This window comes from Pristis pectinata, chromosome 5 (assembly GCF_009764475.1).
Source record: "Pristis pectinata isolate sPriPec2 chromosome 5, sPriPec2.1.pri, whole genome shotgun sequence".
In the NCBI taxonomy this organism is placed as follows: Eukaryota; Metazoa; Chordata; class Chondrichthyes; order Rhinopristiformes; family Pristidae; genus Pristis; species Pristis pectinata.
This window is the reverse complement of record NC_067409.1, coordinates 6,902,068-6,916,600: the sequence shown is the minus strand read 5'-3', so window position 1 is coordinate 6,916,600 and position 14,533 is coordinate 6,902,068. Positions and strand designations below refer to the sequence as shown.

General features: G+C 42.0%; 1 protein-coding gene across 3 annotated transcripts in view; it reads right to left on the bottom strand.

Annotated features, from left to right (window-relative positions):
- The window catches only part of mindy4 (MINDY lysine 48 deubiquitinase 4), a 183,977-nt gene that overhangs the window by 160,430 nt on the left and 9,014 nt on the right, over window positions 1–14,533 (bottom strand). For 2 of the 3 annotated variants that reach the window (XM_052015394.1, XM_052015395.1), the window contains exons 2-3: window positions 7,976–8,095; window positions 6,169–6,401 (exon numbers count right to left, since the gene is read on the bottom strand). In XM_052015394.1, the coding sequence (XP_051871354.1) occupies window positions 6,169–6,401; window positions 7,976–8,095 (353 nt within the window). Of the gene's footprint in view, window positions 1–6,168; window positions 6,402–7,975; window positions 8,096–14,533 lie in introns of those variants that run through there. The other variant, XM_052015396.1, reaches the window with a different exon arrangement.

Below are 14,533 nucleotides of genomic sequence, written 5' to 3'. Positions count from 1 at the left end.
TACTACTGATGACACATGCCAATGAGTACAGAAGTACAAAGACAGTGCAAATGAACATGTGGACCAAGAGACAGTGCAGATTCTTGGGCACTGGGACCAGTCTAGGGAAAGGTGGAATCTGCAAAGTTCCATGACTAATATCTTTGTGGAAAGGTTTGTTAATGGCATTGGGGGCAAGAGACAGAAGATGCTGGAATCTGGAGCAAAAAAAATAAGATGCTGGAGGAACTCAGTGGGTCAGGCAGTATCTGTGAAGTGAAATGGACAGTTGACGTTTCATCTAGATTGAAAGATAGCAGGGAAATAGCCAGTAGAAAAAAGGAAGAGAAGGGATGGAGCAGGAGCCAGCTAGTGACAGGTGGATCCAGGTGAGGAAGGGTGATGGGCAGACGGAGGAGGGAGGGTGGAAATAGCGATAAAGGCTGGGAGGTGACAAAGGGCTGAAGGTGATGGAATCTGAAAGGAGAGGAAAATAGAGCATAGAATCGAGTAAGGGAAGTGGGGAGGTCAGATGGCAACAGTGGGGGAGGGGGAACCAGTGGAAGGAGAGTGTGGGTGACGGGCAGATGGAGTGGGTGGAGGAGGGGAAAGATAAAGGGTGATGAAGGCTGGGATGGGTGTAGGGAGAACTGGGTAGATCAGGAGGAGAGAGAAAAGGAACAGAGGAGGAGTAGTTTACCTGAAATTGGAGAATTCAATGTTCATGCCATCAGGTTGGGGAGTACCTATGAGGTGCTCTTCCTCTAGGGTTTAAGTTAGCTTGGCTTAGGGAAGAGAACTTCACAGCACTTTCAGGAACTGGGGAATAATTGGATTTGAAGGGTATGGATTTAATAAAGAAAATAGAAGCCAGAGGAAACAAAAGATGTGTGTGTGTGTGTGTGTGTGTGTGTGTGTGTGTGTGTGTGTGTGTGTGTGTGTGGGGGGGGGGGGGGCAGGGGGAGGTGGTGTAGAAGAAACAGCTTGTTGGCAAGAATTCATCATTTATATTTTAATTCCAGCAAACTAGGGAATAAAGACGATGAATTGGCAATACAGATGGATATGTGGGAGCATGATTATAATGGGCATAATGAAACATTAAAGATGGGCAAGAGTGGTGGCTGAACATGATTACAAGGCTTTCGGGTGGGGGGGGGTAAGATAGCAGGTATAGCAAGTGAATAAAAATCAAACAACTTGCAGACACTGGAAATCTAAAGCAAAAACAGAAAATGCTCAAAATACTCAGCATGTCAAGCGGCATCTGTGGGAAGAGAAATGGAGTCAACGTTTCAAGTTGGACACTCTTCATCAGAGCTGAAAAGGAGACAAAAGAAACTTGTGGTTCAGGTGATGGGTCTCCAAGCTGAAGTGTTGAGTCTGTTTCCTGTCCCACAGATGCAGCCTGACCTGCTGTGTATTTCCAGCATTTTCTGTTTTTGTTTTAGAGGAGGTATAGCAATATTAAAGAAACATAGCTGTAAGGATTGTGTACTAGGGAGATTAATGTGAGAGATCATACTGTTGAAGTGAGAAACAAAAGGAGGTAATCATGTTGATGAGAGTGTACTTTAGGTTCCCTAACCGTTGGGGAGAGATAGCAAAGCGAATACCTAGGCCATCTCCTAAAAGAAGTAAGATAGTGAGTGATATTTGGGATTTTAACCACTCTCTCATTTTGCTAACCCTAAACAAAATAAAGGTAAGAGAGGAGCAGAATGCTAGAAATTCATTCAAGAGTATTAGTTTTAATAAGAAAAAATGAGACAAGATATCTTTATTAGTCACATGTACATCAAAACACAGTGAAATGCATCTTTTGCATAATGGGTTCTGGGGGCAGCCGCAAGTGTCGCCACGCTTCCAGCGCCAACATAGCATGCCCATAACTTCCTAACCCGTACAGCTTTGGAATGTTGGAGGAAACCAGAGCACCTGGAGGAAACCCACGCAGACACAGGGAGAACGTACAAACTCCTCAGACAGTGGCCGGAATTGAACCCGGGTCTCTGGCACTGTAATAGCATTACGCTAACTGAAGCCCAAAAAGACTGACAACAGCAGCAAAATTAGTTTTCATGAATGAACCTGGGTTAGTGGAATAGGCAACAGACAGAGACAGGTTAGCTTTACCCTACTGATGATGTGTTGTTGCAATAGTAGTCCTGCTCAGTATGAGAGGAACCACAAGTTTGGACATTTGGTGTAGATACTTGGTTGAGAAGCCAGTGTGAAGCCAAATTGGTTTACAATTGTCACATTCTCGCTGCCTTGGTAAAGCAGCCAGCATAATCAAAGACCCCACCCACCCTGGACATTCTCTCTTATCCCTTCTCCCATCGGGTAGAGGATACAAAAGCCTGAAAGCACATACCACCAGGCTCAAGGACAGCTTCTATCCCGCTGTTATAAGACTATTGAATGGTTCCCTGGTATTATAAGATGGACTCTTACTCTTGACCACACAATCTACCTCGTTATGACCTTGCACCTTATTGTCTACCTGCACTGCACTTTCTTTGTAGTGTTGCATTTTATTCTGCACTCTGTTTACCTTGTATTACCTCAATACGCTGTGTAATGAAATGATCTGTATGAACATAAGAAATAGGAGCAGGAGTCGGCCATCTGCCCCGTCGAGCCTGCTCCAACATTCATAAGATCATGGCTGATCTGGCTGTGGACTCAGATCTACCTACCTTTTCCCCATAACACTTAATTCCCCTACTATGCAAAAACCTGTGTCTTACCTTGTACTACCTCAATGTACTGATGTGATGAAATGATCTGTATGGATGGCATGCAAAACAATGTTTTTCACTGTACCTTAATACATGTGGAATTGGTTTATTATGGTCACATCTATCAGGTACAGTGAAAAACTTGTCAAACAAGGAGTGCTTGTGCATGAATCGCAAAAGGTTGGTTTGCAGGTGCAACAGGATATCAAGGCGGCAAATGGAATGTTGGCCTTCATTGAGAGAGGGATTGAATTTAAAAGCAGGGAGATTATGCTACAGGGTACTGGTGAGGCTGCACCTGGAGTACTGCGTGCAGTTCTGGTCTCCTTACTTGAAGAAAGATATACTGGCTTTGGAGGCAGTGCAGAGGATGTTCACCGGGTTGATTCCGGAGATGAGGAGGCTAGCCTATGAGGAGAGATTGAGTCGCCTGGGACTATACTCGCTGCAATTCAGAAGAATGAGAGGGGATCTCATGGGAACATATAAAGTTATGAAAGGGATAGATAAAATAGAGGCAGAAAGGTTGTTTCCACTGGTAGGTGAGACTAGAACTAGGGGATATAGCTTCAGGATTCAGGGGAATAGATTTAGGACAGAGAGGAGGAGAAACTGCTTTTCCCAGAGAGTAGTGAATCTGTGGAATTCTCTGCCGTAGAGGCTCTCTCATTAAATATATTTAAGAATAAAGTGTAACAGCTACAGAGAAAGCGCAGTACAGGTAGACAATAAGGTGCAAGGTCATAACAAGGTAGATAGTGAGGTCAAGAGTCCATCTTATCGTACTAGGGAACCATTCGATAGTCTTATCACAGTGGATAGAAGCTGTCCTAGAGCCTGGCAGTACATGCTTTCAGGCTTTTGTATCTTCTGCCCGATGGGAGGGGGTAGAGGACCATCTGTGGGATTATGATTGAAGACCTCTAAGTTAGAATTCTGCCTAAACGTAGCCATTTTGGGACATCAATCACAATTCAATAAGAGTCAGCGTAGTTATGAAAAAGGACAAACACAAACTGGAGATAAAAATTCTAAATTGAGTAATTCCAATTTTACGAGACCGAGGTATGATTTAGTGAAAGTGAACTGGCAGCAGCTAATTGAAGATAAGCTAGTTCAGAGAAGTGGGAGGCACAGCGCAAGTATGTACATGTTAAAAGTAGCACTGAAACGCAGATCTCTTGGGACACATAGGACAAGATAAAGCAAAACAAAACAAGATAGATACCCAACACAGGAGAAAACCTGCAGGAATAGTATAGAAGGTGCCAGGTAAATGGTACAATCACTGACATTGAATGTGAAATACTGGAAATGCAGCAGAGCAACCCTGACTATAATTTTGCAATCCTTTTTGGCTACAGGCATAGTGCCAGTGGACTAGAAGGTTGCTGATGTGGCACTTTGTTTAAAAAGGGAGAAAGTAATAGTTTGAGTAACTACAATCCAACATTGGGAGTGGACAAGTTATTGGGAAAAAAAAATGAGGACCACCAGTTAATCAAGGAAAGTCAAAATGAATTAGTTAAGGGAAGGTCATGTCTGACTAACTTAGGTTTTTGAAGAACAAGGTTCGTCAATGAGAGTAAATCATTTGATACATCATAGGGCAGGCACGGTAGTGTAACAGTTAGCGTAATGCCAGCGACCCAGGTTCAATTCCAGCTGCTGCCTGTAAGGAGTTTGTATGTTCTCCCCATGTCTGCGTGGGTTTCCTCTGGGTGCTCCGGTTTCCTCCCACATACCAGGTTAGGAAGTTGTGGGCATGCTACGTTGGCACCAGAAGCATGGCGACACTTACAGGCTGCCCCCAGAACATTCGATGCAAAAAGATGCATTTCACTGTTTCAATGTACATGTGACTAATAAAGATATCTTACCTTACCTTATCTTACATGGATTTCAGCAAAGCATTTGACAAAGTGCTGCATGGCAGATTGATCAAAAAAGTAAAAATCCCATGGGATCGAAAGGAAAGGGCAAGTTGGATTAAAAATGGTCTTAGCAGCAAAAAGCAAAGGATATGGTTGAAGGTATTTTTGGTGACTGGAGTACTTTATGCAGGTTCTGCAAGTTCCATTAGGCTCCATTTCATATAAATGTAGGGGCCACAATCAAGTATTATTTACAGTCATAGAATCATACAACATGGAAACAGGCCCTTTGGCCTAACTGGTCCATGCTGACCAAGATGCCCATCCAAGCTTGTCCCATTTACCTACATTTGGCTCATAACATTCCAAATCTTTCCTATCCATGTACCTGTCCAAACGTCTTTTAAAAGTTATTATCCCCGCCTCAAGCACTTCCTCTGGCAGATCATTCCACATACATACCACCCTCTGTGTAAAAAAAAAGTTGCCCAAATTCCTATCAAATCTTTCCCTCTCACATTAAGCCTATGCCCTCTAGTTCTTGACTCCCCAGCCGTGGGAAAAAGACTGATTGCATTCACCTTATCTATGCCCCTCATGATTTTATACACCCCTATAAGATCACCCCTCAGTCTCCGATGCTCCAAGGAAGAAAGTCTTAGCCTGTCCACCCTCTCCCTATAATCCAGTCCCTTAAGTCCTGGCAACATCTTTGTAAAACTTTTCTGCACTCTTTCCAGTTTAATAACATCTTTCCTATAGCAGGGTGACCAGAACTATACACAATACTCTAAGGGCAGCCTCACCAGCATCTTGCACAACTGCACTATAGCCTCCCAATTTCTATACTCAATGTCCGTACTGATGAAGGCCAGCATGCCAAAAGCCTTCTCCATCATGGCTTTTCTCCATGGCTAAACTTATCTATTCCACCTAGAGACATTCAAGTCACAGTAAACATGTTGAAGGTGACTTAAATGACCCAGCTGTATAAAATCCACCCATTTCCTGCCTACATGCACCATCTGGCACACTGCCCAAAAATATATCAGGAAGAAAGAATCAGGCAACAATGATTAGCATGTAAAAGAGTCAAGCAATTGCCAGCAGATGGCTAAACATCAGCCAGTGCACATATACCTCTCACCAAGTGGCAGCATTCTGTCCTCAACAATACCGTCGATATTATTAAAATCAGCCAGAATTATGCTCTGTCAAAAAGAACGGGAGAAACTAACTGGCAAAGCTATTAAATGAACCCAATGAGGAATTGGCCTCTAACTTCAATTATAAATGGTATGAATGAACTAAGCAACTTTTTCACAAACTTGTTGAGTTCCCAAGCAACCAATAGTCTTTTGTCAAAGAAAAAAAAATCTAACCACAGATCATTTGCTGCAACATTTTAGTGCACTAGACATGATTTGATAACACCAGCGCTAGAGCCAGTCATCAGTGCAGAATACTGGAAACCAATCAAATCTCAAGGTTGGACTGAAAACATTAAGTAGACAACAACTGCATTTCCAGCGAAATAACGTGATGGCCATGCATCAGTACATTTATTATACCTGCAAGCCTCCATTTTATTCAGGTCGTGAAATGGTACACCCCCACCTTTGTCTTCATCAGAGATATCGTAGATGTTGACTAAGGTATTGTCAAAGCGCACTGCTGGGGCTCGCTGGCTTACTATAGCTGGTGTTCGAAAACTGTCCCGTGCTACATTCTTTGTATTTTCAGAGTAATCCAAGAAGTATTTGGTGACTACCTCAAGCATTGTCTTTAGAGGCACCACCTGAGCCTGCAAAACATTTTAAAAACATGGAATGTTCAGCAAATGGCATATGCTGGAGTATTAAGAAATATCAAGACATTGTAAAACTTTCATTGATCTCTTAAGTCAGACGACTTCAATTTGCAGACGACACAAAAATTGGTGGAGTTTGAATAGTGAGGAAGGTTGTAAAAGGATTCAGCAAGATATAGACCAGTTGGAAATAAGGGCAGAGAAAAGTAGATGATGTTTAGTCTGGACAAGTATGCGGTGCTGCACTTTGGGAGGTCAAATGTGAGAGGAAAGTATACTATAAATGGCAGGATCCTAAGAAGCATTAATATACAGAGAAATCTTGGAGTGCGTCCGTAACTCCCTGAAAGTGACAACGCAGGTATATAAGGTGGTAAAGCAGGCATACGGAAAACTTGCCTTCGTCAGATGGGGTGGTTGAATATAAGAGTCGGTAAGTCACATTGCAGCTTTATGAAACTTTGGTTAGGCCCCATTTGGAGTATGGCTTGCAGTTCTGGTCGCCCCAGAAGCTTTGGAGAGGGAGCAGAAAGAGGTTCACCAGGATGTTGCCTGGATTGCAGAGTATAAACTACAAGGAGAGGTTGGACAAACTTGGATTCTTTTCTCTGGAGTGTCTGAGGCTAAGGGGTGGCCTGAAAGAAGTATATAAAATTATGAGAAGCATAAATAGGTTAGATAGTCAGAGCCTTTCTCCCTCCCCCCCCCCCCCCAAGGTAGAAACATCAAATACTGGAGGGCAGAGGTTTAAGGTGCGAGGGGGAAAGTTTAAATTGTCGTTCCCCCCAGAGTGGTAGTGCCTAGAACATGCTGCCAGGGGAGGTGGTAGAAACAGATATGATAGCAATGTTTAAGAAGCATTTAGATGGACACATGAATAGACAGGGAATTGTGGGATTTAGACCACGTGCAGGCAGATCTGCAGTTTAAATTGGCATTATGGTTGGCACAGACATTGTGGGCCAAAGAGCCTGCACTGTGCAATCACAAAATAGAGGACAAAGACCTAGAAAACTGGCACAAAACATCCACTGAAGAGATGAGAACATGGTTTTTACAAAATAAGTCATGTGGGTTCAATCATCTGAAATGCCTGGCCATAACGTGGTGAAAGCAGATTGAATACTAACTTTCAAAAGGGAACCAGGTTAATACTTGAAGGAGAAACAGATGTAAAGGGGAATAAGTGCAGAAAAAAGGGTCAAACCAATCGGACAGCTTTTTCAAATATCTGGCAATGGGTACAGGGCCTGAGTGACTTCCTCCTGTGTTGCAAGATTCTACATTATTGACCCGCCCCAAGGACTTTTTCAAGGTCCTCATGAATATGGATTGCCAGCTCCTGCATTAACTGTAACAGGAGACACATTTTGGGGAATGGCCTTCTCACACCTTCAGCAGAAGCAAACATATGCCAGTTGATGGCTAAAACAGTCTGGTAAGTAAATTTACAACAAAGCAATGCATCATCAAACTGAGCGTATAAATTAAGAGACTGCTGATTATGCTGGTTTTGACATTCATTCCAGTTCCCATCATTCGGCCAATGAAGTGCAATCCTTATTCACCTTGTTCTGTTTATAAAGGAATTCGAGGTGTAGCACTTTCTTGAGCTCATTTCGGGTGTTAATGCTGCCCTCTGAGCGTGGAAGCTCTTGGTCCATGGCAGAAATTGTCTTCTTTAAACCCTGAGGAGGAGCAAGATATATTATAATTCAGCAGTTGAAACATTTCTTCTTATCTGTCATGTTGGATCTCAGCTATACAATTATTAGTGGCATGCATCATCTGGGACCAGACAAACCTTTCCTTTACGACCTTTGAGTCTCAAATTACCTTGTACGTTATAGTTTATATGGCAACTACACTTGGTATAAAGCACAAGGGCTCAAATTTCAAACTCCTATATCCCTTCACTGATACTTTCTATGCCATAGCCCTGGTGCCATTGTTTTTATGGATTCATTTTCAGGACCTAGGTGTCACCAGTAATGCGAGTACTCAATAGCCATCCCTTGAGAAGGTGATGGCGAGCTGCTGGTGGTGAGCTGCCTTCTTTAATCATTGCAAGCCTTCTGAGGTGTTATCTTTGGGCAGGGAGTTCCAGCGATGTTGAAGGACCGGCAATATAGTTCCAGTTCAGAATGGCTTGCAACTTGGCTGGAAACCACTGGAGGTGTTGTTCCCATGCACCTTCCAGCTTTAACCTCCTTGGCAGTAGAGGTTGTGGGTTCGGAGGTGCTGTTGAAGAAGCCTGGGTGAGTAATTGTAGTGCATTTTTTTGACGGTGTACACAAGTCACCGTGCACCAGTGGTGGAGGGAATGAATGCCGAGGATGGTGATGGTACTAATCAAGCAGCTGCTGTATCCTGGATGGTGTTGAGTTTCTTGAGAATTATTGGTGCTGCCCAGATCCAAGCAAGTGGAAAGTATTCTATCACACTCCTAATTTGTCTTATAAGTGGTGAAAAAACCTCTACCAGTTTCCTTCATCCACCCAGATGGTTACAGGCTTGGGGAGGGGGTCAATACTCCTACTTCTGCTTCTCAAAGAATCTTGCAGATTTTTGTCAAATACAATTTCCCTTTCAGAAAACCAGGCTGACTCCTTGTAATTCTCTTATGATTTTCTGAATCTCCTGTTATTACCTCCTTAATAAAGAATTCCAGCATTTTGTCACCGACAGTTAGACTAACTGGCCTGGAGTTTCTTCCTTCCTATCTCCCTTCTTTATTGTGCTGTGGTTTTACATTCACAGTTTTCAAATCCTCTGGCCCTTCTCCATATTCCAGGTAATTTTAGTAGATTAGATCCAATGCATCCACCATCTCAAAAGCCACTTCCTTTGAAGACCCTGAAAGGAAGGTCATCAGGTCCAGAGGACTTGGCTGCCTTTCACTCCATTAGTTTGCCTTAGAATTATCTCTATTACTAGAGAAAAAGTACAACTCCCTTCCTCCCTTTTGCCCCTTGACTATCTATTATTAGTGAGATACTTTTAGTGTTTTTAGTGTCTAAAGCACATTGGCACATCCTAAGACTGTGAAGATCAAGAAGTTGCATTACTCAAGCATATATGAAAGTTCATTTTTTTTTCTTTACATGGATAGAGCAGGAGAATGGGACTATGTTGCTCGACAGAAAATTGGTATGGATTCAATAGGCCAAATGACCTCCTTCTATGACATCATGGCACATCCTAAGACTGAAGATCAAGAAGTTGCATTACTCAAGCATATATGAAAGTTCATATTTTTTTTCTTTACATGGATAGAGCAGGAGAATGGGACTATGTTGCTCGACAGAAAATTGGTATGGATTCAATAGGCCAAATGACCTCCTTCTATGACATCATGGCACATCCTAAGACTGAAGATCAAGAAGTTGCATTACTCAAGCATATATGAAAGTTCTTTTTTTTTCTTCTTTACATGGATAGAGCAGGAGAATGGGACTATGTTGCTCGACAGAAAATTGGTATGGATTCAATAGGCCAAATGACCTCCTTCTATGACATCAAGATTCTGCTAAGTCATAGTTCAACTGGAATATAATTCCTTCCTATTTCACACCTTGCTTGCTTTTATAGTCACAGCCACTGATCCAATGTTACCATCCAAGATTAATACTCTGCACATATTAAAACTCTAACATCTTCAAAACCTGACAGAGCTTGACCTTATTCTCACCAAATGCAAGTTCACCTGCTGGGTCTGTACTACCATATCCAGAACTACCTTTATCACTCTCCAGGGAGCCCAATACAATTCAACAACATGTCTAAAAGCTTATTTCCTGAAACTACACCAAGCTGCCCACATACTCAGGAAAATAAACAAAGAAAGTATTTTAAAAATTCCGAAAATATTCAGGTCTGGCAAATCTATGGAGAGAGAAACTCTGTTTGATGACCCAATGACCTGCATCTGAGCTTTCATTACCAATTCTCCCTCCATACATGTTGCCTTACCTGCTGAGTATTTCCAGCATTTACTGATCTTTGAGATCTCCATCATCCACTGTATATTGCTTTTGAAATAAAAAAAACACAAAAGGATATAAATAGTAGGCCATACTGCCCTCGTGCCTGTTCAGCAATCCAATCAGATCAATGCTGAAGAGACGAGACTGCAGATGCCGGAATCTGGAGCAACAATGTGCTGGAAGAACTCAGCTGGTCGAGCAGCATCTGTGGGAGGAAAGGAATTGCCGATGTTTCAGGTCGAACATCTGCATCAGGACAGAGAGTGGAGGGGCGAGGCAGCCAGTATAAAGAGGAGAATGATGATCTTTTACCTCAGTGCCACACTTCAACACAAATTCAATATCCCTTGATACACTTAGCACCTGGAAATATATCAGTCTTTTCTCCTCATTTCTATTATTCATGGCTAACCACTTACATTGAGACTATGACCCCTGGTTCTGAACACTTCAACTGTGGAAACTCCATTTCCACCCTGACAAGCCACAAAATAATTGTTTCAGTAAGATCATCTTCTGAACTCCAAGTCATCAAGCTAAAGCGTACAGAAAATGATTGTGTAAGCATACAGAGGCCAAGCTCCAAATCATCTCTTTCATTGAAGTGAATGAGAAATTAAGCCTTGCACTAAACATCCACCAACCAGCCCTGACAAAACAAAAGGCTCACGAGACCTTGGAAAATATGGACCACTTCCCAAATTATAGGAGCCAGCTCTCAGCTACGGCAGATATTGATGATGAAATTCATCACTGCCTTCAGCATGCCAACACAGCCTCTATCCTTCTGAGGGGAAGAGTGTTTGAAGATCAAACCCAACACAAATGGTAGTCTCCTCAGCAGCAGTGATAATGGCACTCCTATATACTCCTGAAACATGGCCAGACACAACTAGCACCTCATAGCTTTGGAGATGTAGCATCCACAGATGTCTCTGCAGATTCCACCAATCCACCCTTAGGCTGAGCAATGTCAACACGCTCTCTCAGACCAACATTCCCAAACAATGAGGCCATAATTACACATAGCTAGCTCACACAGACAGACCACATTGCTTGCAGGTTCAACACCCAGACTCCCAATATAGGCATTCTGTCCAAAGTTGTCATGACAAAAAAAAGCTTACAAGGTAAACCGACTTTTTTGCCTCAGAAACGATTCAAGGATGTTCTCAAAGCAAACCACACCCCCCCCCCCCCCCCAACACCAACTTGTGGAAACCCCTGGCCCATGCCCACTCAAAATTGAGAAGAATTCAGGATGGAGAACCTAGAGCCCAACGTCAGAAACAAACAGAAGCCTAGCTTAAACAGTAGAAGAGCAGCACCTCCCAAACTAACTTTCCACCCACCCCATTAAGCATCACCTGTCTCATACGTGGCAGAATTTTCAAGTTCCTCGTTAGCCACATCAGCTACCTTAAAAATGGAGCGGAATCCAATAATTCTCAATTCTAAGCGACTGCCTTGGATGAGATACTAGTTCAGATTGAATAGATAAGGTGAATAGCCACAGTCTTTTCCCTACGGTAGGGGAGCCCAAAACTAGAGGGAATGGGTTTAACCTGAGAGGGGAAAGGTTATAAAGGGACCCAAGGGGCAACATTTTCCAGACGGTGGTGCGTATAAGTAATGAGCTGCAGAGGAAGTGGTAGAGGCGGGTACAGGTATGACATTTAAAAGACATCTGGCAGGCGAATGGGACTAGCTCAGTTCGGCAACTTGGTCAGCATGGACAAGTTGGATTGAAGGGCTGTTTTCCTTGCTATATAGCTTTATGACACTGCGAATTTCCATTTTTATATAAAACCATAATAATGATTACAGTTTCCAAAAAGACCATTAATCATCAATTAACCCTTTCCCATTACTATTTTAAAATAGCCTGTCCCTTAATGGTTCACCAAAATACTGATCTAGAAAAAACACTTCATGTACTACCGAGAATTTATCATCCATGCCATTACAGCTTACTTGGTTTATTCAGTTAATTAAAGTCCTTCATGATTATTGTATTACACTGTTACATGTGCCCCTGATTTCAGGTATTTTATACTCCACACTACCATGACTGTTTGGGGGCCCAATATATACCTCCCATCAGTGTTTTCTGCCCCTTACTGTTTCCTCACGAACTAAATTGACTCGACTAATTGATTTTCTGAGCTAATATCCTTCCTCTCCACTGCCTTTACCCCACTCTTTAATATCAGGGCTACCTGCTTCTCTTTGCCTCTCTTTTAAATTTCCAACCTTGGTCACTATGCAACTATCTCTGTAATGGCTTTATCCTGTAAGTCTTTTATTTCTATTCATGTCATTAATCGTTATGAACACTGCCTGCATTCAGATAAAGAGCTTTTAGTTTTGACTTTTCACCATTTTTCCCTGCTCTGATTCTAATTGGCAGTATCCTCATATCCACTGTACCTACCTGACAGATTGCAGTTATCCTGCTCATTTTGCTAATCATGCACCACTGTTTTATTGCCTTCCCTTAAACCTTCCAAATGTCCCCTCACCAGAACCCATCTACCTACCACTCCTAATTATTGATTTCCTTGGACACTGGTCCCAGCTCAATTCAAGATAAGCCCATCTCAGTGAAACAACTCTCTCTCTCTCCCCCCAGTGTCCCAATAATCAAAACTAGTTTCTCCCTTTAAACCAAGCATTCAGTTCTCTTCTCTTATTAATCTTATGCCTATTTGCACATAGCTCAGGTAGAAATCCAGAGATTTTCTTCTGTTTTTTTTAAATTTGTACCCAAGCTGCTCATATTCCTTAGGCAGAAACTCCTTTTCCCTATATGTCTGTCTCACGTATTGACTTGAATACAGAACTACTTACTTACAGTGACTGACTAAGTCAAATTATTTATTGAACAAGATAGCTCAAATTTTAAAAATCAATATTTTGGGAAATGTATGCACCTACAGATTTTTAGTGGAAAAAGGCAACTCTTGGCCTTGCCCAGAACATACAAAAGGCTTGTGATCCCACCTGATTAAGGCCAATAGTTTACAAGTAATCTGGGATGCAAGGGAATTGCCTTTAACAATTCAGTCCTGTTTTTCATAGGAATCAAAAGCCACCAAACTCGTTTATATTCCCAGTATATGACTAGTGCTGCTTACAGAATACACATCGTCTTGCCTGTCAGTGAACAGCTAATAAGCAAATTTTTTTTTTACCCATCTTGGTACTTGCTGCTCATTTAATTCCTCAGTATTGAGATTGTAAACTCACGATAAAGAGAAATCACAAGCACACATTTCAGTTCTAATCCTAGACCATCAATACACCAACCACACGTGGAACCTGTTTGTCGGCATCTCTAATCACTTCTTCTAACTGACAACTTGAGCCTTCAGTGGAAATAGGTAATCTCAAGACTTGCCTGCTATGACTAATGACTCTTGGTTAGATTATTTCCTGAAAGATAAATCTGTTATTATATTTTTTCCGATTTACTCTCATTACATTTTCTACTTATCTCTTTTCAAGCCCTTACCCACAGTAGCACAGAGGTCAATATTCAGACGGGTATCCACAACCACCTCCATACCTCACCCAACGCAGTGATACAATTGCTTTGGTCACAACCTATTATATTTGGCACAAGCACATGTTAATCCAGGAAGAGAAGGCCATTCAACCCCTCAAGGTTCCTTTGCCATTGGTACATGGTTGATCAGTACCACAGTCTATATATCTAAATCAGAAATGTGTCAGCATCAGTCTTAAAAGCTCCAATTATCCACCAGGATACACAGCATTTTAGGAGCAGAGAATTCTAGACTTCCACTAGCTTTTGTGCGAAATAACTACTTCCAAATTTTCCACTTAAATAACCTTAAGAACCTGTTCTCTTGATGATTAAATCTTCTATTACAGGAAATAATTCCACTACATCCACCCTATGAAATTTTTCTAATCAATCAGTATGATCAAGCCACACCTTCATTTTGTTTTACACTTGGAATTGGTTTATTATAGTCACTTGCACCGAGGTACAGTGGAAAACTTGCCTTGCATACCGCTCGTACAGGTCAATTCATTACACAGTGCATTGAGGTAGTACAAGGGAAAACAATAACAGAATGCAGAATAAAGTGTAACAGCTACAGAGAAAATGCA